Below are 24,960 nucleotides of genomic sequence, written 5' to 3'. Positions count from 1 at the left end.
TAAACAATTTTCCAGGATTATCACCTTACTGTGATGGTTTACGAGCATGACGTGGGTGTTTGATGGATCTCGCGCTAGCAGTAGCGCGTTTCCGACGCGATCTTTCCGCTTTAGGACACAATCGTGGTTGTCACGATGCGATCCCAGGTCCAAAGCGAAGTATGGCTATTCTCAATTTCACACTGACGCCTGAGGCAGCCGCCAAAGTCCACGACTTGCTGGTTTGTCTTGGAAGGTTCGACGACACCGTACTCCTCGAAGCGCGCAGAGAAAAAGTAGGTCTCGATCTACGCTATTGAGTCGCTGCATTATCTGATCCAGCTCGTGTCAGCTTACTTTCACGGCTCTGAACTCGTCCAAAACTACATATGCCGCTATCTCCCTTGATGGCAAGCAGTTTTTCCAGAGCTATGAGTGTGTACCGAGTATTGGTGGACCAGATGGGCGCTTCACATGTAGCATGTACACGAAAGCACTGCTCTCTGTCTTCAAAGGCCGGCTATTTGATCCCATGGGACGAGAAGGCGCAATTGATCGCTGCGAAGTCAGTGTGCAAGAGCGAGAGACAGAGGCGCAATGCCGTTTTATTGTGAAGATGGTGTGTAACCAAGGCATCATCAAAACCTACAAACTCACCTACGAGTCCGCTGAAGTTCTCCATGCGCTGTTTGATCGAAGCGTGGCGCCGAACCACTGGAGCATGCATTCGAGTGCGTTCAAAGAGTACATTGAATACTTTGGTACAAAGACCGAGATGCTTGACATCTTTGCCGGCGAAGATGGCAGATGTGTGTTCAAGAGTTATACGGAGAAGATCTCGAACGGAAAGGAAATACTCAAGCATCCACTGGTCACAGCAGTAGCAGTCAACACATCTGATTTTGATGAGTTCAGTGTCCAAGCCGGACTACATATCATCATCAGCGTCAAAGACTTCAAAGCCATTGTCGTGCATGCAGACACGCTCAAGACAAGCCTGAAAGCATATTATTCACAACCAACAAGGCCTCTGCAGTTCAGCTACGGATACGACGGCTTGCTTTGCGAATTCACCTTGATGACCTCTGGCAACATCACTGCAATCCCAGCAATACCCACACCTGCTCTCCAGACTCACAACAGCAGACAAACATCACGAGCGACCTCAGCAGCAACCGAGCGTACAGATACACGCAGCACACGTTCAGGAATGCCGCCACCAATGGACACTCCATCCCGCCGCGACCGCATCGGACGTCTCCGAAACCCCGGATCAAGACAAAGCTCGACTACCGCACAAGTGGAACCAGCGCAGCAGGATTCTGAAAGCCTCTTCATACCCGACGATGAAGAAGTCCGGAGAAGAGAGGAGGAGGAGGAAGAGCAGACTTGGGCGCCTGTAGACTACGAGAAGGAGGAAACGCTTGGATGGGACGCCAGTGCGAACCACGATGTCTCCGCATTTCCAACGTTCCGGGATAGCGGGACTACGGTGCGAGGAAATGCGGTTGAGAAGGCAGAGGTGTTTGAACCGACGCAGCGCGTCTCACAGATTAAGGGGCTGTGGTGACATGATGGAGCTACAGAATACGTATCGCTATGGAAGAATCGAGCATCGTGCTTGCAAGACAGATGAGTTATGTGAATAGAAAAGCTGATAGAAAGGTTGTTGGTAGCCAGTAGAATAAGTCTCCGCCCCTTATCTAAGCAATGTAATTTCGCTTCAAACTCGCCAACTTGAATGCATATTGAGAACCTGCCCATGTACCACTCCTACACCGGACCATTCCACCATGCACACCCTCCTAAATTCGATCATTTAATAACTCCGCCCTCCTGACAGTCACATCTCTATCCAACTCCGGCAGTTCCTTCAGCCGCTGCACGAATTCCGCGCTCAAATAATCATCCTCTATGTATATCCAATAATTCTCCGCGATATTCCCGGCCAACATCTCTTTGATCCTATCCTGGGCAGGAAGAGAGATACCTGCCGCTGTGTAGACGTTGCAAGCGAATAGCATAACATGCCACAAGTCCCATGGTGCCATGCGTTGCAACTTGTCAATCATATGCTCCATCATATCGGCCATGCCAAGTACTTCTGCTACTGTCCAGGCGGCCACAAGCTCCGAGAATGCCTCGTTTTCTTGCTCGGCTCCCTGTGGATTCACGTAGCCGAATTGGCCGCTCTCGAGGTATTCGGCAATGTAGGTGAAGTCGTCGGGGTCAATGTCTGCCAGGCTAGGATGCTTGAGTTCGAACATGCCGTCATCGTCCATGCTGAAGTACATTATGCCTGCAGTGGATTCTCTGAAGTAGGGCTTGTCCCACACGCTGGCCTTGAGGAGCATGCGTTCGTCATGTTGTGGCCCAACTCGAACTCGGACATGTGTTTTGCTCGTCTCACTATAGCTATTAGTAGCTTTCTATCTTTTCCGATGCTTTGTACTCACATATCGCCTTCGATGGTGTCGCTTTTTGGGACATTCGAGTGTTCGTCAAGTCTCTTGAGGTCGAGTCCGTCGGTAAAGGTCCTCGGGGTAAACTGCAAAGTCTGACGGTTGCCTGACACCGCTGGTGAGTTGCTGGACCGAAAAACATGGCTAGAACCGTTGAGTCCGTGGTCAACGGAAGAAGATCGGAAAGGGTCTTCCTGTCGTGGAGCCCTTGGTATTTTAGCGGATTGGTTTGTATGACGCTGGGTGTATGGAGCTGTGACCGCAGCACGGTACGGTTTATAAGGTTGAGCTAAGCGTGGGCCTTGGTCATCATCATCATCAGAGTCCAGTATAATCACAACCTTATCCCTTTCTTTGATACTCCTTGGCGCAGTTGATGAAGATGACAACGCGTGCTTGTTCGCTTCGTCGAAATCGAGCCGACTCTGTTGAATTGCCAACTGTATCTCCGAATGATCGAAACCATCGCTCGAGCAAGGGCTAGACTCAGCGCGCAAAGTTTCAGAATCCGAATAGAGAGCAGTGGTTTCAGTTTCTACGCGCCATCTCCAGTGATCGAGACCCAAGTCTTCTTCAATTGCAACATTGCACATGGCGAAAGCTTCGCCGAGACCAGGAGTATTCTCCACAGTTTCTTCGTCCGTGAATGGGATAGATGGGTCAAAGTCATGTAATTCACTGGTGAGTGCCCAACAACTATGTCTATCAGCGTACGCTCAAGCATTGTTGTAAAATATACCCACAAGTTCAGTTTTTCCCCTACGAGTAGGACCAAGTGCACATATGTGCGAGGGTTGGTGTCCAGGAAGTCTTGTGGTGCGACATCATCTGGACAAACCACCCCCGGCCAAAGGGGTGAGTTTGAGCCGTGTTGGCGGTATAGTACAAAGGAACCCATCGAAAATCGCATTTCGTACGGTGTGGGGTATTTTTGTATCTCTACGTTCTCAAGAATCGGAAACTGGCGTGTCTTGCGGGAAGCGTGCATAACGGATCAAAGAAATTGGTCCCAATATGAGCAATTATAACCTGATCGGATCCGAAGTGGCGGATGTAGCGGGTCCGTTATTGTCTTGCTATTTGTATATAAGCAAGGTATTTCCCAATTTCATTAGCACGATCGATGTGAAGGAGTCGATGGTAGAGAAAGTGTATCTTCGAGGCTCGTGGGTAAGTGATTGTGGTAAATGTAAAGAACCCGCGAGGACAAGAGAGAAATAACAAGGGACTAATGAGTCAATTGAGTTGGAGAATAGCGAGAGAGACCAAACCATCGCATTGCGAAACAATACTGTTATATGTAGTAAGCCATGACAGCGCTACTTCCCAGTGAAGGCAAGCTGTACTAGATTTCACCCAAGGTGAGAGACCTCATCTCAAGCTCCTTACCCGCCAGCAAAACATCTCAGTACGCAGACGCAAGCGTCCCATATCAATCCCAACCTCGAGACATAAAGAAAAAGTGAAGGCACAAACGATGTGAGTCTTGAGGTGCTGGGCGCCAGATGCGGAGCCAAAGCTCGGGGGTTTACATAATCTGCCCGCAACAACCAACCAGCGAATCCAAGGACATCTGGCATCAACACTCCCATCTCACCCTACGATTTCGCTCGCGGCCGACGCTCTTCCCCCCCAAGAGCAGTATTATACCAACCTGCTTGCGGCACGCATCACCGCCGTGTATCCAATTACGCTGAATTGCAGATTCTACCACGTCAATTGCCTCCAGGTTTCACCAGGACTTCGTTCGTGCTTCTCTCTCTCACACCCACAACCGCAACCATGCTCGGCGTCAGCGGCATGCAACCACGGCAACTCGCCGCCCAAATCCTGAACTTCGCACTCGTCCTCTCCACCGCATTCATGATGTGGAAGGGCCTCTCGGTCGTCTCGGACTCGTCCTCGCCCATTGTCGTCGTCCTGTCTGGATCCATGGAACCCGCATTTCAGCGCGGCGACCTGCTCTTCCTTTGGAACCGGGGGTTGGATACGCAAGTGGGTGAGATTGTAGTGTATAATGTCAAGGGCAAGGATATCCCGATTGTGCATCGGGTGGTTAGGCGGTATGGGGGAGGGTGAGTCTGCGTCTTTTTGTTTAGAAAAGAAAGAAATCGTCTACAGACGCGGATTCCAACGCATCAAGCGTACACAGTGGAGGACAAGGACCCCAGCTAACACAACCCACAGCAAAACCCCCCTCCGCCTCCTCACCAAAGGCGACAACAACATCGCAGACGACACGGAACTCTACGCAACCAGCCAATCCTTCCTGACCCGCAAAGAAGACGTCGTCGGCAGCGTAGTCGGCTTCATACCGTTTGTCGGATACGTGACCATTTTGCTGAGCGAGAACCCATGGATGAAACAGGTCATGTTGGGCTTGATGGGGGTCATGGTGGTGTTGCAGCGGGAATGAGGGAATCTACAACGTATGCACACCACACCAGGGCACGGCACGGCACGGCACGTGTATCAAAGGAGGCGCATGCGATGGCGTTTTTTTCTTCTTCTTCCGCGCGATTGGCTCTTGTATATATAGATATCCCAGTTGACATGGCAATTACTCACACACGATGAACAAACAAGCAGAAAAAAGCCCCATTTTGTGTATCGAGTGTATCGCACTCCCTCAACCCTCTCACTTCTTCCCCCAACACCACCAAAACCCACCCCCGTCCCAATGCTCACACACTCCCAATCAAACATATCTTTCCCACAACATTCAACTTCTCAAACCTCGCCCTCTCTCGCGTTGAACAAATGGGATGACAATGCCCCGTAAAGCTGCCTGGGCGGAAAGTACACACCGCTGGAGGGAGAGGTGGTGGTGGGTTGGTGATTTGTTTTGGATACATATATATATATATCTGTGTGTGTGTGTATGAAGGGTATGTATATATAAAGGATATGTATATATAAAGGATATGTATATATAAAGGATATGTATATATAAAGGATATGTATATATAAAGGGTGTATATATAAACAATATGTCTGTATAAAAGACATGCGTAACTATCCCAGCATACGACATCAACAGGCATAACCAGCTCCACATGGATACAAAACACCTACACCTACACCTACACCTACATCTACATCTACCCCTCCACGTCCTCCAATCCACCATGACCCCCCACCACCAACCAAGAAGGAATACAAAAAAACACGGCTTTTACCCTTGTAAACCTCCAAATACATACATCTGGAAATATAACCACACCACTCTACACCCCTGCCTCGCCTAATCCACCCCGCCGTCACAGTCTACATGATTCCGGATATCATTTACTTATGGTTGTGTACGCGATATACATCATGTGTATACATGGCCCAATCGCCTGGCCCAATTCCGTCCCTGCCAGCACCAGCAGCACCAGCACTAAGCACGATAGCATCACCATTACTATCAAAAACTTTTTTTTTAAAAAAAGAGGAACAAAGCACATAAAAGCGAGAATATTTTGATTGCCATTTCGCACATCGACTAGTTGTACACGGACCCAGAGTCATAAAAAAGCATCATGATGTCTTCCAGCGCGCCCGCAGAAGAAAAAGGCTGTGGGAGTTTTGAGGGAGAGGTAAGAAGCGGACGCCCAAAACACATCATGGCCGCCAATGGCGCGGAGCTGTATAACTGCAGTCGAATATTGAAAAGGTGGCGAGCAAGAGGGGAACCACATATTTCTTTTTCTTTCCCTTCCTTCTCTGCTTGCCTAGCCGGCCTCTCCTCTCTCTCTCTTCCTCTCTGCCTCTCTCAGTACGAGGCAAAAGGGGGACCCATTAGTGAAAAAGAGAAGAGGAAAAAGAAAAAAAGGCAAAAGATCACTTTGGGAAGAAACATCGAGGCCTGGAAGCGGGAAAAGCCGCCTGTGACACCGTGGAAGCCGACTGAGTACGAGTTTGATGCGGGAAAAGGCGGAGTACAAGAGAGAGAGACAGAGGATTGGATACCCTCTCCTCGACCTATTCAGACTCGTCTTCCTCTTCCTCACCGGCCTGCGGCTGGTTAGTTGGGTTGCGCAGAAGAAGCAGGAGGATTCTTACAAGACTTACGGCGTACGCGGCCTTCTCTTCCTCGTAGCGCTTCTTGTCGGCCGCAGCCTTGGCCTCGTACGGAGTGCGTTGCTTCTCGTTGAGAGCCTTCCACTTCTCACCCAGGACCTTGCCAACCTCACCTGCGAACCGTCAGAAAAACGTGACCTGGACAGTACAAATGACGCCGACGTCGACGCAAAACTCACCAAACTTGATGCCGGGGTTGTCCTCGCGGACCTTCTCACGCTGCTCGTTGGCGAAAAACATGTATGCGGAAAGGCCACGCTTGGGCGCGTTGGGGTCTATTGCTTGTTAGCTTGGGGGATGGTTCTGTGCGTACACGCGACTTGACTTGCCCTTCTTCTTCTTGCCGCCGTCGGCCTTGGACTTGGAAGCGGCCTTGCGGGTGGTCTTCTCCTTGGGCATGATGGTGGTTGATTAGGTTGTCTTTGGCGCTGTGGTCAGCTGAGTTTCAGTGGACAATGGCGAGTTGGTGGAAAAGGAGTAGCATGAGGCCAAAGAGGCCGAGTTGAAGAAGCCGAGATGCGCAGCTCATGTCACCGTCGGTGGTTGGGTGCGCAAGTTGATGTTGGGAGATTAGGGGGGGGGGGGTTGAGTTGCAGTGTAGGGCAGGGCAGGTCTGCGCGTGAGGTGGACGCGCTTGCAAAACACCAGACCACAACGCGAAGATGCGCGGTTTTGGGGCAAGGGAAGGTGCAGGTACTCACAGAAGTGCAGAGAAGCGAGAAAAAGAATTTGGTTGATCGAGGTTCTGTTCTGCAGTCAGAATGGCGGGTGGTAGAGCGCAGGCTGGCGACGGGGATTGGAAAGAGGGATGAGAAGGGCGAAGGGGTGGGTGGAGGAAGAGGAAGAAAGAAGGCAGGAAGGAGGTCTGGAGGGTGAATTGGGGGGTAAAAAGCGCGTGGAAAAAGGGAGTGGTTGCTGGGCGTGGTGCTTTGTATATGGCGAGGCCGTGATATGCAGGCGGGACTTACCAAACGCGATTTGGGTGAGGATTGTGTATTTGGTAGAGATTTGTATGGGAGGAGAGCTGGCTGGCACTCACACAGTATGAGGGCAGGCCGCGCCTACCGTAAAATGCGGCCGTGTCACGTGCACGCTCCCAGAGGGCCAGAGCTTCTTGTTTTGAATGCGCAAATGCATCGGCGGGCGGGCGGGCGGGCCTAGGGGGGACCCAACCCAACGCCCCCCCCCCTCCCTCCCTCCCCTCTTTGCTCTCTTTCTCCTTCTCCTTCTCTCTCTCTCTCTTTCTCTCTCAACCAATCCACCCACCTTTGCTCCCCCTCCCCTCCCCTCCCCTCCTTCTCTCCCCTCCTTCTCTCCCCTCCTTCTCTCCCCTCCTCTCCCCTCCTCTCGCCCCAACCCCCCCTCTCCTTTCTTGGAATTTACTTGCTGCCTCCTCTCCTCTTACGCTGCCTCTTCCTCTAGGAGGACTTGATGTCGTTTGCGACATCATCATCATCATTATCATTGTCATGACCATCATCATCATCATCATCACCGCCACCACCACCATTACAGTCAGCCCAGCCAGCACCCATCACTCACCATCATCTTTCTCTCTCTGCTCACTGACTGTAGCTCGCGTGTCAGCCTCAACTCAAGTTCAACGTGGTACATGTTGCTGCACGCACAGTACAATGCAATCATGGATGCTTGCCTTGCCTTGCCCACTTGCTTGCTTGCCAGCCTAATCTACCCACCTATGCTATGTACAGTGCTAGTACCCTACCTACCTACTAAGCCCACCTTGTTTTCTTGCTTGTTTTTTTACCGAGCTGGCCTTCTCCAAGCTTGCTCGCCCGCAGCGCACCACTTTACTTGCTCTGGACTCGAGGCGCGCTCGCTGCCCTTCCGCCCCCTATTGCTGCTGGGTTTCACGTTGGGTTAGATTGCCCGCAGACGGCCAACGGGCTGTCATTCGCTAGCTGCGCAAAAGACGGCCCTTGACGTTATCTTCATAGCGCGTCTGGCTGATGTGGGTGTGGGTGTGGTGAGTGTGTGAGTGTGTGTGCGTACTCAACAGCGCGTTGCAATATGCTGGCGGAAGCTGCAGCCCTGCCCCCTTCCTCTACAGCTGCCCTGCTTGTTGGCCCGACAGTCAGCACACACTTTCTCTCGCACACGCACTCGCACACGCACACACACACACACACACACACACACACACACACAAGCCATTGTGTCTCAACTGTCTGCTCCGCATATTGACATGGCAAGTACAACGGTCCTTGCAGACTGCAACATGCTTTCAGACGTCAGACAGCAAAGACCCTCTGGGCGAGCCCGTTTCCGGCGACCAAGCTGCATGGCTGAACTATCCGAGCCGAGCACAGTGGCACAGGGTGCTACCCGAGAGCTTTGATGACTGTGCCCTTCTTTGTTGTGTCGTACCTGGTGGGATGCTTGTGTCGGTGGGGTGGATGGTTTGCCAGCAGAGCACACAGTTTACAGTACCATGTATGTAGAGTACAGACCAGGTCCAGGTAGGGTTCCTAGCACACCCCTCAGGATGTGGGATACGGACTGTCGCTATTCTGGAGAGCTCCATTGGCCGATTCGGTAGGGTTCGGTAGGGTTCGGTAGGGTTCGGTATGCAGGGCACACACACACACACAAAGAAAGTGAGAGAGACACACACCTCTTTGCTCCACACGGCACACCCGACTGAAGCGCAGGGTCTGCACAGCTCTGCACTGCACCTACCACACCACATACTACTACTACTACTATTACAACAACAACAACAACTACTACTACTACTACTACTACTACTACTACTATTACAACAACAACAACTACTACTACTACTACCTCGCTTGCCCACCACTCTCACCCAAACAGCAGCCGTGCTGCCTCCTGGCCCCCGCCTCCGTCACGACAGCGGAAGCAGAGGGTGCCGTGCTCACGAGAGTAGAGTACTCTACTACTAGAGTAGTACTCTACTCTACTCTACTGACTGGCATCTGTGTAACCCGTAAGATGCCCAGCCCATCTCTGCAGCAACCCCAATGACGTTGTGTCTGTGTACGGTATACTACCACCGTGTCCCATCCAAACAAACATGACCCAATCGTAGAGTACGAGGGAGCCATCCCGTCTCCTTGCATGATCATCTCATGTACTCTACCCACCCCCACCCCTACCTACTGTATCTAGACTAGCACTTCATCCTCCCGCGTGAACCCCAAGCCCTGCTCTCCGATTCCACTGTCTAGAGTACTTGTGTCTGCCTGCTTCTCCATACATAGCTTCAGGCCTGGGAGCAGCCTGTAGGCATGGCATGGTAGTGATGAGTGGCGCTTGTGGCCATGTGGCGCACTATCTGCGAGTAGTCGTCTTTCTCCATGGCAATAGTAGTAGGCAAATACTACATACTCTCTGGGATAAACCCTTTTTCGGTCCATGTTTCATGCCAGTGCGTCTTCTACATTGCATCCTTCACTCCCTGCCATCATTCATCACCATCATCATCATCCATGACCAGCTCAGTCAGTTCCGCATCGGCAGCCCAATGAATACCACTCCCAACAATCATGGCCGACAGAATACCCTTCACCGTCTTCTTCCTCCGTCTCGACTCTTTCAGAGCCTTCTCCACCGCATCCACCTGGGCTCGTAACTGAGGGTCCTCAATGTCCTTGACAGACTGCGCCTTCATGTCCTCAGCCAGCGCAAGCATCCTCTGAGCCAGCTCTCGATTCTTGCGATTGGCAATCATGTTGGCCTGCTCCGCCGTACTCAAAGCACGAGTGACAGACGCAAGCTTCGTAGTCTGTGCACCATGCACCATCGAGACTATATTGTTTTCCGTAATCAGGGGTAGAAGACGTCTGCACTCGATGAGAAAAGGACCCCCCAACAGGTTTTCATGGCAAGTTGACCTACTTTTCAGCAGCCCTGGTGTCCGCATCTCCATGTACGGCCTTGAGCACAGGATCCATGACGAGTACGTTGTGCGTGATTCTGTTGCGAAGCTCATACTCGGCCTTTGCTTCCATGGCCTCGTGCTGTGCTACTGTCAGCTGCTCTTGCAGCGCCTCATCAGAGAGCGTCGAGACATCAGGTGCTTGTCCTGTGTTTCTTCCATCAACGTTAAAACTTCACCACGTGAGAATGACCGACCCAACCTACGTGATTGCTGTGCTTTGAGCAGACTCAGTTGCAATTCAAGCTCCTGAAGTTGGTCATATAACCGTAGCGCGAGCTGTTCGGCTTCAGAAAAGGCGAACGCGTCGCTATAGTCGGTTGGGAGAAGATGGGTGGCATCGTTTGGATCCTGCACCCTGACATCATCGGTGTTCGCCATTTCAACGTCACCCATGGTCGTTGCCGTTGCCCTGATGATGGGGGGGGGGGCGCAAGATCTTGAACGGGGGCAACAAGTACACAAAGTACAACAAGCAATAGGCGCATGCGACCAAGCCCGAGTCCATCTGATCAGACGCGACTTTCACCAGGCTGCGGCAGAGTGGGGAGGCCCATGCACATGATCCCTGCATGGCTGTCTTGGCAACATCTTGCCCTCCACTGCTCATACGCACGCTTCACCATTTCCCCATGCACATCTTCCTCGCATACTTGGCTCCAGAGGCCGAATCGCAGCAGGAGCGCAAGGCCGAATGTCGCTGCAGATTGCTGTAGCTCATACGGGCCAGCGCATCGACGCTGATCCAGTTGCCTTTGGCAGCGTCGAGGCGCTCAAGTACTGGATCTCGACGGCGACGGACATACCGCCGGAGTCGCAGGTCCTCTTAACCGCCCAAGGAAAGCATGTGAAGCTGCAAGCCCTGTTGACAGAGGTGTGTGAAATGTACACGCTTACGACCAGGTGCCATGTAATAACATTCAAATTTGTTCTAGAAGGAGATATTTGTATACAATCGTAATCTCTCCAACAACCCGCAGGCCGCCATACCGCCCACGCCTCTACCAGATGCCTTTGTACCCGACGAACCGCCCAACACCCTCTCCAACAACACCGACCTGCGAGCATGGCAAGCCCTCTTCCAGGCCCGCCGCGACTGGGCCTTTGCCCTACTCGAAAAGTCCCATTCCATGTCGCGCATCGCGGCGAAACACTTTGCTGAGCAGGCGACCATCGAAAAGGCGACACAGGTTGCAGTAGGAAACCACGACTCGCACATCCGATCGCTCGAGCAGAAACACAAAGCAGCCAAGGAGTGGTATGACGGGGTTGAGAAGGAGGCCGGAGACAACCTTCGAAGACTGGATGCCGATTTTGGCCAGCTGGGCTCCATTCCCGCGAAGCTCGAATTTACCCAGTTCTTGGCCAAGGAATTGCGATCTGCTCAGACCGTACAGGGCGCTCGAAAGGCTTCACAAGGTCGGACAGCTTCACTTCAGGAATTTCTTGATGTAGACGCTATCAAAAAGGCCACGGGCACGAGCAAGCGTGTGAGGGAGTCGTTTGGGAAGCGCATAGGCGCCATGAGCACACAGCTCGAGAGAATCGGAGCAGATTACAACGAACTACTCGGCGCAGTAGGGCAGAGCCAAAGTCGGTCCCTGGTCAACGATTCTGAAGAGCCTGGTCGCCTGTACAACGAAATCGATGCAGTCGCCAAAAAGGTTGAATCTGACTTTGAGCACGTCATGGAATTGGAAGCAAGCCCCAAATCAGTCGCTCAAGTGTCCAAGATGGCCCTGCTACACACGCGAAACTTTTTGCCAGCCATGCATGAATACACGGCGGAGATGAGCGATCTCATGCGGAGGGCTGTCGAGGCCAAGAATACGGCTGTCCGAAACTCTGTGGAGAGTATGCGTGGCATCGCAGCCATCGAGTCGGTCATTGCAAGCATGAGTGCAGAACTTGAGCAGATTAGCATACCTCAGGATGGCGTAGCTGCTTTCGAACTCATTTCTTTGGTCGGTCGATTGCCCTACATCTATGGAACTCTGCTGGTCGAAGCCGTCCGCAGACGCGAATGGATGGAACGCGTGGAAAAGGATACCTCGTCACTGGCCGAAGAAATGGCGACGTTCCAAGAAGAGGAAGAGCGCCGACGCAAACGATGGCTCAAGCCAATCGCCGACGTGGTCAATATCGAGGCCGTCTCAAGTGGTTCATTCGGCTTCGAGATGAATGTACAGCCTGAGAAGAATACATGGCCTGCAGTAACGCGAGAAGACCTCCAAGACTATCTACAAATCCTACAGGGCATCGAGGGACAGTCATCTGAGGCGGAGGCGCTCAGTCAAGCCATCAAGGACCTCGATCGTCCTACGAAACAGCAGATCAAGCGAGCAAAGAACTTCAAGATGGGCAGCGTCCACGAGCCTGCGTTTGGTAGAGCCTCGCTGCTCATGGGACGAGGCGACGAGGAATTGCGCCTGCTCAAGGAAGCAAACAGCAAGCTTGAGGATGAGCTCAGAGGACACAGGAGCAGGGTTCGAAAATTGGAAGATCTACTGCACCGCCAGAACCACGTCAGTAGACTGTCGATTGGAGGTGCGCCACACTTGTTTGGCCTCCCCAGCGATCCGCCAACGCCTACCACGGAGATGGCCTCCCCAAAACCATATGACGACATGTCTCGCCGATCCTCGGTGACATCGCGACGGTTCTCTGCGAACCAAGGACAAGAAGACAAGCGCCGGATCGTACGTCTAGAACAAGAACTAGCAGCAGAGAAAGAAGCTCGTGCTCTCCTAGAGAAGGCTGTACAGGCACGGAAAGACGAAGATGTAGAGCAGCAGCGTCGCTTCGAGGAAGCCATGTCTACCAAGAACAACATTATGGAAAACATGAGAGCCCAACAGAAGGAGTTTGCGGATGAGCGTCGCTCATTGGAAAACGAGATCCAGGCCTTGAAGTCTAGAATCGAAGAGGCCGAGGATGAGCTAGATCGCGTTCTTGGAAGTCGCGATCACGAGCGGACTGGGATCGATGCGAAGCTGCAAGAGCTCGTGAAGGAGTTGGGGAAGGCTCGCCAGGACGCGGCAAACCAGAGCCGTGAAGCTGAGGAGCGCATTGCGAAGCTACAAGCTGAGCTTGATGCGCAAGAGGCAACGAAGACGCAGGAACTAGAGACTCTTGCCACGACCTTCAAGCACCTCTCTCCCGACACGAGGGTGCCCGAGAGTCACGCCAAGCTCGTCGCACAGCTCGAAGATTTGGCTTTGCGGTCACTCGAGCATCAGAAAGAGCTCCAGCAAGCCGTGGCAATGGCGAAGTCCGAAAACGAAAACACACACGCGAGACTAGAAGAGCGGGAGCGAGAGCTGAAGTCTGAAGTCGAGAAGCAGGAGAAGGCATGTATCCAGCTCCAGGAGCAACTAGACTCGCAGATTGCAGCGCTTGGCTCAATCACCGCAGAGCTCAAGGATGAGCGTCATCATCTACACGATCTCCGTACCAAGTTTGCCGAAGGCGAGACAGGCGCCGAAGCGCTACGAAAGCGAGTCGAAGAGGAAGAGGAAAAGGTTGGACATCTACGAGCCGAGCTAGCGGAGAAGAGCTCGCATGCGAATAGCCTTGAGGTTGAGCTGAAGCGCGTGGAGAAGAAGCTTCTCGAGTACGAAGAGTTTGACTCATCTCGCGCTCATCAGCGCTTGGCTCGCGCAAAGGAACTGAGTCAACGTCTCTACGCACAGCACGAACGTCTTATTCGCTTGCTGGAAGCCCTTGGGTTTGTCATCACCCATGAAAACGGCGACATGGTGCTGCAGCGAGCATCTAAGCTGAGCAACAGCACGGTCATGACGGACACGAATGGTGGACTCAGTCGGAGTGCGACAACGCCTTCACCTACGCCACTCAAGCGTTTCCTAGAAGACATTGGGGACCTGTCGTTCTTGCAATGGAGTGAATCAGCTACACCAGAAGAGGAAGATCGTCGCTACCAAGACTTCATAGCGAGGCTCAATCTCTTCAACGTTGAGACGTTTAGTGATGCCGTCGCAAAGCGAATGCGCGACATGGAACACACGGCACGAAAGTGGCAGAAGGAGGCTCGCGCATACCGCGACAAGGCGCACCGCTTCCAGGCCGATTCGAACGAGAAGATTGCCTACCGCTCGTTCAAGGAGGGCGACCTTGCGCTCTTCCTGCCCACCCGCAACAATGCCCATCGTCCATGGGCCGCCTTCAACGTAGGCGCGCCTCATTTCTTCCTCCGCGAACAAGACTCGCACCGCTTGCACGGAAAAGAGTGGTTAGTGGCACGCATATCCAAGGTGCAAGAGCGCGTGGTCGACCTATCCAAGACACTGGATGGTGCACCACGGGCTTCCATTGACGGACAATCCATTGCTTCCAGCAACGCTGTGTCGTTTGAGGATGACAACCCCTTTGAGCTATCGGACGGACTGCGATGGTACCTGCTCGACGCGACCGAGGAAAAGCCCATGGCCCCCGGGACACCCGGCATCAAGGGCGCGGTGACAGTCAAGAGCAGTCTCGAAACAACCCAAGGCGAGATGCAAAAACTCAAGAAGAAATCCGCCACCGACCCAGCCACCCAACTGGGCAAATCCCTCGACAGCCGCCGCAGCAGCGGCACCAGCAGCAGAAAAGCTGCCGTCGCCAGCACCCGGCCCCAAGCCGAAACCACACTCCACTCCCCGAGCGACCCCCCAGACTCGAGCCCGCACTCGACGACGGCGACTAGAGGCGGCAGCCCCGCAAACACAAACCCCCACGGTCCCAGCCACCTCCGCCACAGCTCGAGCACCACCCATATCCTGGACAGACAAGCGGAGGATCAAAACGGAGCATCTGTGCGCCAAGACCAGCTCTGGGGTCCTTAGGTTTGCGCTCTTGCTGTAAATCTAGGCCCCTTCCCCCACCCTTTGCTTTTACACATTTCTCCCCTACTTGCTCAATTACTAACTTTTGCCCTTGTCTTCCAGGTCCCCCATTCTCTATCCTCGTCGTCGCCGCCACCACCACCACCGCGACGTAAATCCCACACCCCGACTCCATCCCCCTCGTCCTCGTCCTCGCCCTCCCTGTTGCCGAATGCAACGGCTGCGACACTCGTGGGTCAGCATACGGATGCTTTAGCGCGGCACAGTCGCACGCATAGTCTGGGTGATGGTCAGCTTGTAGGTGGGATGGGGGGTCGGCCGCGGAGGTTGGTGGTGGGTGGGGGTGGGCTTTGGGATTCGTTTTTCCAGTATGATTTTTCGTATCGGAGGGGGAGGAGGTGAGGTTGGAAGGGGGGATTTGTTTTTATTTTTATTTTGGAGGTTGGGTGGGGGGAATGGGGAAAGAGGTGGAAGGGGAGATGGGGGGGTTTTTATGGTATGCTGGAATTCAGGGTGGGGATATATACACATGAGGGGAGTATATGGCTACGAGATTATACTGTATGGGATTATACTACACGGGAATACCATGTGGGATTTTATTCACCTGGGTATATGTATGTGTACATGGCTTTGCTATCTACCTTTGCTGTCCTGGCTTGTGCATTATTATCTTTCGAGGTCTACTCTTTTTCGCAACTTTATACTTTTACATGCGATGCTGTACTGTACTGTCCCATCCTATTCCCTGCCATTCTCTCCTCTCCCATCCTCTCCTCTTCTCCACATACTCTGCAGATCTCATGCCACGCCATGCCATCTCACGTGGTATGATACAGTACCCAATGCAACCAGAGACTGTAGCATCTCCCGTATTATATTATATGGCATGGCATATACATAGCTTAGCGGCCCACGGGGTGATTTGAAGCAGTATTCGAGCTCAAACTTGTACGTTTTTCATCTGGGTTAAGATTTCCCTGACGTGGTGGCTGGATTGGTTTCAGGGCTACTGGTCGGCGGGTACACGATATCGTGGTCTACTACATGCCACGGATGATGGCGGTGTGGCTGATTACGTGCTGACTTGGGTGCACAGGGTGATCATCATGCTGCTTTGCGAGGATGAGAGACTCCGGGGTTGTACTGGGTTTTGGGAAATGGCGGGGAAGTGCAATGGAGGGTTGATGGGGATTGAGTGGTTGTCTGTGGTGTAGGGGGATTGTTGAATGTGGACGTCAGGGTTGCGTGTGTGGATCCCGTCACTCTGAGTTGCGTGTCTGCGTCTGGTTTTCTGTGGCTCGGTGTGGGGATGGGGTTCACGTGCAAACGTAGAAGAGGAGAGTGTTTCCATGCCTTGCTGTTGTCGTTGGTGCCGGTCGAGTAGGTTGTGTAACTCTGGATGCCGGGGTTGGCGTGCCTGTTGCTCTACTCTGACGTGCCTGTTGCTCTACTCTGACGTACGGGTGCCGATGGGGGATTGATAGTAGCACACCACACACACCATTCAATCAATCATTCCTCAATCACATCCCCAACGTCCCCATTGCACGGAACAGAGTGGCTGACGTTTCCCTTTCTTCTCGCCACCCGTACTCGATTGCACCCCAATTGCGCAATTGCCCACCCATCTACTCTACCGGAGAGGCACAATATGCCCTCCTTCTGCAAGGGCGAGAGAACAAAGCATCTGGAGTACTGAGATGTTGTACTGCACACCACCCCACCCCCCCAAACATTCCAACCCAGAATCCGATACTTCGTACCGGTACGGCCATGCATCCACCAGGACGTGGCGCTGCAAACCGAAACACGGACACACAAGCCCAACTCCTCCCACACAGACACAACCGTAAACGCAAAACACCGTGTTCCTGCCCAGGCGGGCCCTCGCAAACGTACCATGGTGGCACAAGCAATAAACTTTCATCTCGGTGTGTAACACTCGTTTCATTAGCAGCCTGCATTCCAGCCCAAAACAAGGGCGACACGAGCGATTAAGCTCTGCTGCGACGGGGCTTGGTTTGCTTGTTGTGACTACCGCCCTCTCCTCGACGGACTCACACACAACCATGGGTAGATGCAGTGATGATCGCTGGGCTGCGCAGGTACGGTGCCCACCTGGCCTTTTGTCCTCTTTCTTCTGTTGAGGGAAGCCTGCGACGAGACAGACGCATGACATGACCAGGCCTTTCTCGGCGCCTGCAGCTTACCCGTTGTCTCAGCGCCGTGTGTGTGTGTGTGTGTGTGTGTGCAGTGGACGTGCGCGGAAGGATTGATTGCAAAGGCGAGAGTGGGGGAGGGGAGTGTGTGGATGGGGCGCAGAGAAGGGGAGGGAAGGGGTGGGGAGAGTGGATGGTGTTGTAGAGTGTTGTCATGCGGGGTGGGGCTTTGGGTTTCGAGGAGAGTTGTGGGATGGTGGGATTTCATGGTCATGGTGTTTGATTGTCTTGTACGCACTTGTACTGTACTACCAATGTAGAGCCCAAGGCGACGACGGCAGTGTTCGTCTCGTCGTCGTTGCGCAATGTGCGTGCGTGGTCTGTCGGACGGGATAGATGTGTAATCCATAGCCAGGCTGGACAGGGGGGGCCTTTCCTTTCCACCCCCGAATCGCAGCCCAACGCAACGCCAACGCCAGCCCAAGAAGCGACAAAGACAAGACCGAAACGAGGGCAGAAAAACAGCCCACTTGAGAAAACAATTGTCCGTGTGCCATACCGATCCTGCATAGTACTGCATGTACCATATTCCCCCCCCCCCCCAAAAAAAAGACCAGACCGAAAGAAAGGGCGGTGGGCAGGGATCGCAACAAGGCCCTTTCCTTCCCTTGCTTTTCCGATTTCGCACCTGTTGGCCGAAATACTCCCATGCCCGTTTCTTCCCCTCCCTGGCGGTTTGCCATGGGGATGGGGTCTGGGATGGAAGAGGAAACAAAGAGAAGAACGCCCGATGTGTGACTAAACGCGCCGAAACAGGGCAAACGCGGTTTTCCTTCAAAAAGCCCAAGTCGTCATCGTGAACAGTGGAGTGACACAGGGTCGCGCGCACTCGTGCGTGCGCCAAAAAAAAAGAATTACATGTCCTTTTCTTGCTGTAGCTAGAATAAAGTGGGTATCTGAAGCTGGGCGGAGAAGAGAAGAAGCAAGCTGCAAAAGAGCGCTGGATCGCGCTGGAGGACAGACGAAGAGGAAACGGATGGAAGAAGTGGAGTTTTGGGAGTCGTGTTGTGTGGAGTGTCGAGAGGGTGGTGGACGAGAGCAACGACGACGGGGATGTCGGATGGGACTGTTGTGTCGCGTGGTGGTGGCCAGACGACAGCGTTCAGACAACGGGCCGAGGGTGGAGACCAAAGTGGGCCAAACGACGTGATGGTTCAGTCCTGGTCTAGACTTGCAGCCGATAGTCAGAATACCAAGGCTGTCCAAGGTTTTGTCGTCTGTACCAGCGGAGTGGAGAGTGGGCTGTGCATCTGGCCATGGTGACGTGGCCAAGAAAGCATGAAAGGAAAAAAAAAAAAGAGGGTTGTGACTTGTGACTCAGGCGTTCACACAGGCCATGGCGCGTTCATCTGAAGATGCCGGAAATACGCTTGGTCCGGCGGCGGACGCGCGAGAGCATGTTGACTTTGTAGGGCTCGGCGGCCATGGAATTGCGGCGGACGCTGGAGTTGTCGTTGCTGCTGCTCGAGTGGTCGCTCGGGCTGCTGGTCACGTTGCTGTCGATGTCGTCTTCGCGGACGGCAGGGTAGGGCTGGTCGTTGGAGGGGAAGAAGTAAGCGTCCAGCCGCGAGTTCATCGCCCGATTCTTCTCCGATGCTGCTGTGACCAGACTGCTCTTGCTGCCCACACTCGTCGCACTGTCGGTCCGCGAGATGTTGTCGAGACGGATGTCCCGGCGAGCGGTGTTGAGCGAGACCGAGTGTGCGCGAGCGAGGCCTGACAGCGAGCCGACAGGTGGTGCTGGCCCGTCTCCAATCAACTTGTACTCGAATTCAGAGACGTGACCCTGGCAGTAGGGGCAAAACTCGCACTTGACCTCCCATCCTGAGATGCCCAGTTTCTTGCCACAGGTCGACAGGTTGCTGGATGGACTGCAGGGCCGGACGAGGTGGTACCAGCGGTGCTGGCATGCGAGAACCGTTACGCAGAGTTCGGCGACGCACATTGTCGCGCCTTCTTCCTGGAGCTGATGGGAGATGGATTTCGTTTGCGCGGTGTGGTGCCCGCGAGGAGAGAGTGGGCAGCCGGCGGCGTCGTGGTGAAGATGGGTGGCTTGGTACGGTCACGAGACAAAGGGAGTGGTGGCAATCCGGGGTAGACGCTAGGGCACTGTGGAAGTGCACGACGGTAGTCCTAGGCTGCCGATGCGGCAGATGGGAGCAGATGGAGGTAGATTGAGGTGCAGTTTGTCTGCACAGTGCAAACAAGGGGATGGTCCACGTGTTCTATAGTGCGTCGATACGAACGGATGTTTGGTGGATAGGCTGTGGTGTTGTACTTGTGTGGTGCGATGGACTGCGACGGCTGATGGGCTGATCGTCTGGAGCGAGGGCACCCAAGGCAGCAATGGGTCGACGGGTACCTAAGTAAGAAAGCTGAGAGTGGACAGGGGCGGTGGGGGCGAGGAAATGAGATGCGAGGTGATGATGAGATCAGCCTTATCTACCAGATGGGTAGAGTAGCTGGGAGTCTCAAGTGTATGTATAGAATGCTTTGACGACAGGGGGAGGGGGGCCACAGGAGGGCTCCCAGTCCTTGATAACCAACCACCACGACGGCCTAGGGTTCTGGACATGGGCCGCAAGAGACAAGAGACTTGTGGCTACTAGTCAAGTGGAGTATTGCCCGTCGCGGCGACGGATGAACAAGCGGAATTGGAAGCTAACGGCCGCACCAAAAGGTTTGGTCTCTACGCCCTTGAGCAGATCCCGGTTCCATTGTGCTGGTATCCTGTCTGATGCCAACGGACAAACTCTCTCTTCCCACCGTTGCTACCTCACCGCTCTTGCCATCCAAGGAGACACACACTCTCGCCGCCGATAACAGAGAACGTCGGAGACTGGCGCGTGGTGAAGGCTACTGGCTATCAGGCGACGAGCTGGGAATTGGTCTGTACCCTTTTACGAAGCCACCGTCCCCCTGTGTGACAATCAAATATCAGCCCTGACCGCGCCGCCCTGGCAATTCTGAGAGGACCCGCGTCATGGGCATGTATGTGTGTGTGTGTGTGTGTGTGGCCGCTGGTTCTGGCAAAAGGGATGTCCGATGCGTGATGCCGTCAGGCGAATGACGCCGAGAAGGATGTATGTATGCAGAATGCCCCAAGACTGTCTGAGGCATCACCCCAGTATCGGGCAATGGACTGCTAGACACTCCCTCTAATGCGTCCACATGGCAAAGACCATAGCAAGCACATGTACTTTGGAACACTACCAAAGACACCCCCAAAGGCATCCCGCGACACTTTGCAAACTTGGTTCCACGGCTGCCTCACGAATGCCAACTAGTGCCGTGTACTGAGTAACCAGGTTCAGCCAACAACGGTGCACCTGGCGGCCTTTGGTAGCGAGCGGAATGGGGAGGGAAATCCCAGGTCGAGAAGAAGGCTGTGGATGGACTTTTTGCTGATCACCCACCCCAGCCAAAACTACCGTGTCTCGACTCCTCATTCCCCCTCCCTCGCCCTCCAGTATGTCTGGCTGCATGTACCTACGCCTACCTATCCAGCCTTGTTGGCCTGGAGCCTTCCGGATGAAGTCATGCCTCGTGGTTCCGCCATCCTTCCCACTCCCGTCGTTAGAGTCCCAATAGACTCCGGTCCGTCCATTGCAAGACCACAATCACAATGCTCGCTCAGTCGATCGCTACTGTGCTTCGCCTCAGTCTGCCTCTCCTTCCCACTCCTACTTCGTACTCTCTCCCCCCTCGTTCGTGCCTCTGGATCTTGGTAATCACGGATAACCTCAAGACTGGCTGAAAAGCACCATGTACCGAAGCACGGCACTTCCCTGGTATAGTACACAGTATGTGCATGGTGTGTGTCCACAGCACGTCAGCGATCGCTGCGATGGCTGCCACATGTGTTTCAGTCGGCGCGCTTGTGACAAGTCCAACTCTGGGGCTACACATGCGGACACCCGGTAGGACAGGCTTTCATCACCACCTACACAACCACGCCCCATGCACATTGCACACACATGGAGTGGTAGACCAGCAGGCCTACCGATAGTGCTCTACAAGTTCCTCCCGCATCCAGCAGGATTCCCGTCACACAGACCGACCATGGGATATTACATCGGCCCCTTTTCAATCGCCATGCTGCCCAAACACTTGCTCGACTTTTCTTGCATCTTTGTTGCCTGACCAACTCCAAATGAGCACTCGCAACGCATTGATATTCCAGTGGCATCACGGAGATCCGAGAACGAATGGGGCCAGGCTGGCTTGCTTTGCGGAACCCATGGAAGCAACAAGCCCCCCCAGTTGACCCACCACATCCCATCCAGCACAGCCTCAACGCCAATCGGCCGTGCAACGCCCACTCATTCGTTCCGTCCACTTCGCTCGTCTCTTGGCCACCTCTGTCTCTCCCCTCTTGGCGAGCTTGGCATATCCTTCATCCTTGCGGACAAACCTGTCAACCCCGCTCCGTTCCTTTAACAATGCCATTCACCTCCTCCACCACCCATCCTTCCCATGCCCGAATAGTCCCCACTCCCGCAAGCGCCGACACCCCGCGTCAGACATACGTACGTACGGGACCAACGCCCACAAGACTCGCAAGAAACCCGCAGCCGGGCCAAGCAGGCCTCCCTCTCCCCTCCTCGCGGATGGCATTTCTTGACTCCCATCACACCATTCCATCTCGAGTACACACGGACACGCTGCCCAGCCCATTTGTGCAACTCTTCCCAGACAACGCCCCAAGCAAAAAAAAAAGCAACTGTGGAAGTCCAAAGGCCAGGATCTTCCCAGACCCGTGGTACCCTAACTATCAGCTTTCCCTCCTTCCCCCATCCTCTCTCTTTTTGTGTGTGTGTGGTTGGTGTGTGTGTGTGTGTGTGTGTGTGTGTGTGTGTGTGTCGGCACAGTAGTGGCGTTTCCAAGACCCGCGTGCTAGCGGTCCCAGCAGACAATGTACTGGAGCCAGCGCAGTCATTGCGGCCACGCGACAAAGCCCAGCGTGACTGGCAGGGCCAGGGCCATGTACAAACCCGCACACCTGTGCCATGGCAGCAGAGCAGGTAGCATGCCATGCCTCAAACTCTATTTGCAAAAGAAAAGAAAAGAAAATCTTGCGGTGAGAGAGAGAGAGAGAGAGAGAGAGAGAGAGAGCGCTTGCACGCAAAAGACCCCCGCTCACCGTTGCGCTGCTGCGAAGACTGGATTTGCCATGTCGATCTGATTCTAAAAAAGGCTGGGACTTTTGTCCTCATCCTCGAGGTAGGTAGGTGTATGTATTCTAGGATGAACACCCATAGCAACGCCCAACCAGATTGGCCAACCAAGCAAAGCAAGCAAGCAAGCAAAGACGGCGACGAGCCCTGCCCCGCTGCAGCCCAGAGGATAAAATCCCTCCTGCACCGGCCCTCACTCTCGCTTACCCACACGCGCAAAAAGGGCGGAGACAGACGAGACGAGACGAGACGAGACGGCAAACGAGTCTAGATCGCTCGCACACGCCTACATCCTCGACACCCTCCTTTGTCTTGCTCGGAAGCGAGCGTGGTGAGCTGACGACGGGGTGATTTGGTTCCATCTCGAGTATCAGGTCAGCCCATTGCCTGCGCCTTCATGTTGCATCGTGTACGACCGTGCAGATGACATCTAGCATGCCATGCCGTGCCGTGCCGCAGTCCTTCGGTGGGCTTTTGTCAGCTGCACGGCGTCTGGGATCGAGGGGGAGATGCGGGTGACATTGGGCCTGTGATGGTGAGATTGAGGGTAGTGTACTCATCAGGAAAGGAGACTGTTGGAGAGGTGCTTTTGGGAGAATGGGTTGTGTGGTTGATGTGGTCAGCATCACTAAGATACCTCACGCCTACTATACGTTGGCAATGTATGCCCAGTACCACCTACCATGCACATGCAGGGAATTTCCTCGGACACCGTGAGCGTATTCGTAATGGTAAATCCAGCCCCATGCCCTCCTCCCATTCTCCAATCCTATCCTGTCAGTCAGAAGCTAAAAGGGAGCGCTGATATCACACCACGAGCATGACTCTCTGTGAAACCGAAATACAAGCCATGGCCATCAACAGGCCTTGACATTGCCCGCCTATCTAATTCAGTAGTCTCAATACCTTGACCAGATCAGCCGTAACACCCATAGCAGTGACATCACCTCCCGCGCCCGCACCCTGGATGATAAGCGGATTGTCACCATATCGCTTGGTGTAGAAAGCAATAATGTTGTCGCTGCCCTTGAGCGCTGCAATGGGATGGCTCTTGTCGAATTTCTCGAGGCCGACCTTGACCGCACCCTTGGGCACATCTACGCTGCCAACGAAGCGGATCACCTTGCCTTCCCTCTCCGCCTCATTCTTAAGCTGCTCCATCTGATCGTCGAATTCAGGGAGTCGTTGGAGGAACTCGTCGCCGGATTTGCACGACTCGAGTTCCTTGGGAATGAGCGACTGAACAGGGAATGAAGTTGGTGATTCGACCTTGAGGCCTGCAAGACGTGCGAGAATCGTGAGTTTTCTCGCAACGTCGAGCCCGTTGAGATCGTCGCGCGCGTCTGGCTCCGTGTATCCCTTTTCCTTTGCGGATGTGACTTCTGCGGAGAACTTGCCGCCGCCACCGTTTGTGGGCTGGAAGGAGTTGAAGAGGAAGCTCATGGTTCCACTGAAGACACCCTCAATCTTCTGGACTTCATCGCCAGTCTCCACCAAATCTTTGAGCGTCGAGATGACTGGCAGCCCAGCACCCACCGATGACTCGTGGTAGACGTAGCCGCCAATGCCATTTCCATTGGCCGCAGCATTGAAGATTTGCTGCCATAGGTCATAGCTGCCTGAGAAGGCCTTCTTGTTGGGTGTGACGATGCTGATGCCCTTTTTCAAGAATGAGGGGTATGCGTCTGCGACCTCCTGGTTGCTTGTGTTGTCGACCAAGACCACCTTGCCTGGCGCCTTGACGAGGTATTCTGCGAGTTCCGAAGGAGGCAATGGAGGAGTGTTGGAGCTCTGCAGTTCAGTCTCCCAGCTGGAGATCGATCGGTAATCTGCATGGTATACGGCTTTTTTGGAGGTGCTGATCCAGATCAAGGAGATGTAGTAGGGTGCGGCTGGCGACTGGGAGAAGCGCTGCTTGAGCCCAGAAAGCTGGGAGAGGAATGCTTTGCCTACGCCACCGGCACCTATCATACAAGTTAGTTGTCTGGGGAGTTTCCTTTTTTTCAATGGACAATATAATATTCACTATACTCACCGATAACGGCAATAAAAACTTGACGAGGGTGAGGCATCTTGTGAGGCCAATTGGCGTGTTGAAAGTCTTAGTTAATGGGATATTTGGAGGGTGATTGGAAATATGCTCTCGTAACTAGGGAAAACTTGTAGTTGCTAGCAACTAGAATGTTGGTGTATTTGCGGAACCGCTGAATCGTGCTTCGACGTGGGGGAAGAATCAACAATTGGTGGGGTGATGTTAGCTGGCCCTGACGCAACCTCTCGGCTGCC

General features: G+C 53.7%; 8 protein-coding genes across 8 annotated transcripts; 3 read left to right on the top strand and 5 right to left on the bottom strand.

Moving 5' to 3' along the window:
• Positions 1–161: 161 nt before the first annotated feature.
• On the top strand, positions 162–1,549 carry IAQ61_002897 (uncharacterized protein; the record flags this gene model as incomplete). Its single annotated transcript, XM_066095741.1, has 2 exons — positions 162–275; positions 332–1,549. 2 exons carry the CDS (start codon positions 162–164, stop codon positions 1,547–1,549), a joined length of 1,332 nt encoding a protein of 443 aa, XP_065954577.1.
• Positions 1,550–1,784: 235 nt separating this feature from the next.
• Positions 1,785–3,429, bottom strand: IAQ61_002896 (uncharacterized protein; the record flags this gene model as incomplete). Its single annotated transcript, XM_003843307.2, has 3 exons — positions 1,785–2,388; positions 2,436–3,137; positions 3,185–3,429. The coding sequence occupies 3 exons, from the start codon at positions 3,427–3,429 to the stop codon at positions 1,785–1,787; spliced, it is 1,551 nt and encodes a 516-aa protein (XP_003843355.2).
• A 656-nt stretch (positions 3,430–4,085) lies between these two features.
• On the top strand, positions 4,086–4,857 carry SEC11 (Signal peptidase complex catalytic subunit; the record flags this gene model as incomplete). Its single annotated transcript, XM_003843308.2, has 2 exons — positions 4,086–4,516; positions 4,629–4,857. Coding segments are annotated over 2 exons (660 nt in total), but the record flags the coding sequence as incomplete, so codon positions are not given.
• A 912-nt stretch (positions 4,858–5,769) lies between these two features.
• On the bottom strand, positions 5,770–7,648 carry NHP6 (Non-histone chromosomal protein 6). The gene is made up of 6 exons (XM_066095740.1): positions 7,475–7,648; positions 7,208–7,251; positions 6,836–6,926; positions 6,686–6,781; positions 6,498–6,619; positions 5,770–6,440 (listed from the first exon to the last, which is right to left on the bottom strand). Exons 3-6 carry the CDS (start codon positions 6,903–6,905, stop codon positions 6,408–6,410), a joined length of 321 nt encoding a protein of 106 aa, XP_065954576.1. The 5' UTR covers positions 6,906–6,926; positions 7,208–7,251; positions 7,475–7,648; the 3' UTR covers positions 5,770–6,407.
• Positions 7,649–9,224: 1,576 nt separating this feature from the next.
• IAQ61_002893 (uncharacterized protein) lies at positions 9,225–10,878 on the bottom strand. The gene is made up of 3 exons (XM_066095739.1): positions 10,635–10,878; positions 10,389–10,575; positions 9,225–10,333 (listed from the first exon to the last, which is right to left on the bottom strand). Exons 1-3 carry the CDS (start codon positions 10,822–10,824, stop codon positions 9,955–9,957), a joined length of 756 nt encoding a protein of 251 aa, XP_065954575.1. The 5' UTR covers positions 10,825–10,878; the 3' UTR covers positions 9,225–9,954.
• Positions 10,879–10,980: 102 nt separating this feature from the next.
• IAQ61_002892 (uncharacterized protein) lies at positions 10,981–15,607 on the top strand. Its single transcript, XM_066095738.1, has 2 exons — positions 10,981–11,302; positions 11,364–15,607. The coding sequence occupies exons 1-2, from the start codon at positions 11,123–11,125 to the stop codon at positions 15,273–15,275; spliced, it is 4,092 nt and encodes a 1,363-aa protein (XP_065954574.1). The 5' UTR covers positions 10,981–11,122; the 3' UTR covers positions 15,276–15,607.
• Positions 15,608–18,842: 3,235 nt separating this feature from the next.
• Positions 18,843–19,442, bottom strand: IAQ61_002891 (uncharacterized protein; the record flags this gene model as incomplete). The annotated part of the gene is made up of 1 exon (XM_003843313.2): positions 18,843–19,442. One exon carries the CDS (start codon positions 19,440–19,442, stop codon positions 18,843–18,845), a length of 600 nt encoding a protein of 199 aa, XP_003843361.2.
• Positions 19,443–23,282: 3,840 nt separating this feature from the next.
• On the bottom strand, positions 23,283–24,905 carry IAQ61_002890 (uncharacterized protein). The gene is made up of 2 exons (XM_003843315.2): positions 24,710–24,905; positions 23,283–24,638 (listed from the first exon to the last, which is right to left on the bottom strand). The coding sequence occupies exons 1-2, from the start codon at positions 24,744–24,746 to the stop codon at positions 23,560–23,562; spliced, it is 1,116 nt and encodes a 371-aa protein (XP_003843363.1). The 5' UTR covers positions 24,747–24,905; the 3' UTR covers positions 23,283–23,559.
• Positions 24,906–24,960: the final 55 nt, after the last annotated feature.

Source organism: Plenodomus lingam (assembly GCF_022343315.1).
Source record: "Plenodomus lingam strain CAN1 chromosome Unknown contig_14, whole genome shotgun sequence".
In the NCBI taxonomy this organism is placed as follows: domain Eukaryota; kingdom Fungi; phylum Ascomycota; class Dothideomycetes; order Pleosporales; family Leptosphaeriaceae; genus Plenodomus; species Plenodomus lingam.
The sequence above is the reverse complement of the archived record's forward strand: the minus strand, read 5'-3'. Positions and strand labels throughout refer to the sequence as shown.

Coding starts and splice junctions, on each gene's coding strand:
- IAQ61_002892 (XM_066095738.1), top strand. CDS start 11,123: ATGTCGCTGCAGATTGCTGTAGCTCATACGGGCCAGCGCATCGACGCT. Junction 11,303..11,363: donor TGCAAGCCCTGTTGACAGAG/GTGTGTGAAATG, acceptor AATTTGTTCTAG/AAGGAGATATTTGTATACAA.
- IAQ61_002890 (XM_003843315.2), bottom strand. CDS start 24,746: ATGCCTCACCCTCGTCAAGTTTTTATTGCCGTTATCG. Junction 24,639..24,709: donor AGTTTTTATTGCCGTTATCG/GTGAGTATAGTG, acceptor CTTGTATGATAG/GTGCCGGTGGCGTAGGCAAA.
- NHP6 (XM_066095740.1), bottom strand. CDS start 6,905: ATGCCCAAGGAGAAGACCACCCGCAAGGCCGCTTCCAAGTCCAAGGCC. Junction 6,782..6,835: donor CGGCGGCAAGAAGAAGAAGG/GCAAGTCAAGTC, acceptor AACAAGCAATAG/ACCCCAACGCGCCCAAGCGT. Junction 6,441..6,497: donor AAGAGAAGGCCGCGTACGCC/GTAAGTCTTGTA, acceptor AACCAGCCGCAG/GCCGGTGAGGAAGAGGAAGA.
- IAQ61_002893 (XM_066095739.1), bottom strand. CDS start 10,824: ATGGGTGACGTTGAAATGGCGAACACCGATGATGTCAGGGTGCAGGAT. Junction 10,576..10,634: donor GCTCAAAGCACAGCAATCAC/GTAGGTTGGGTC, acceptor GAAGAAACACAG/GACAAGCACCTGATGTCTCG. Junction 10,334..10,388: donor GACACCAGGGCTGCTGAAAA/GTAGGTCAACTT, acceptor CATCGAGTGCAG/ACGTCTTCTACCCCTGATTA.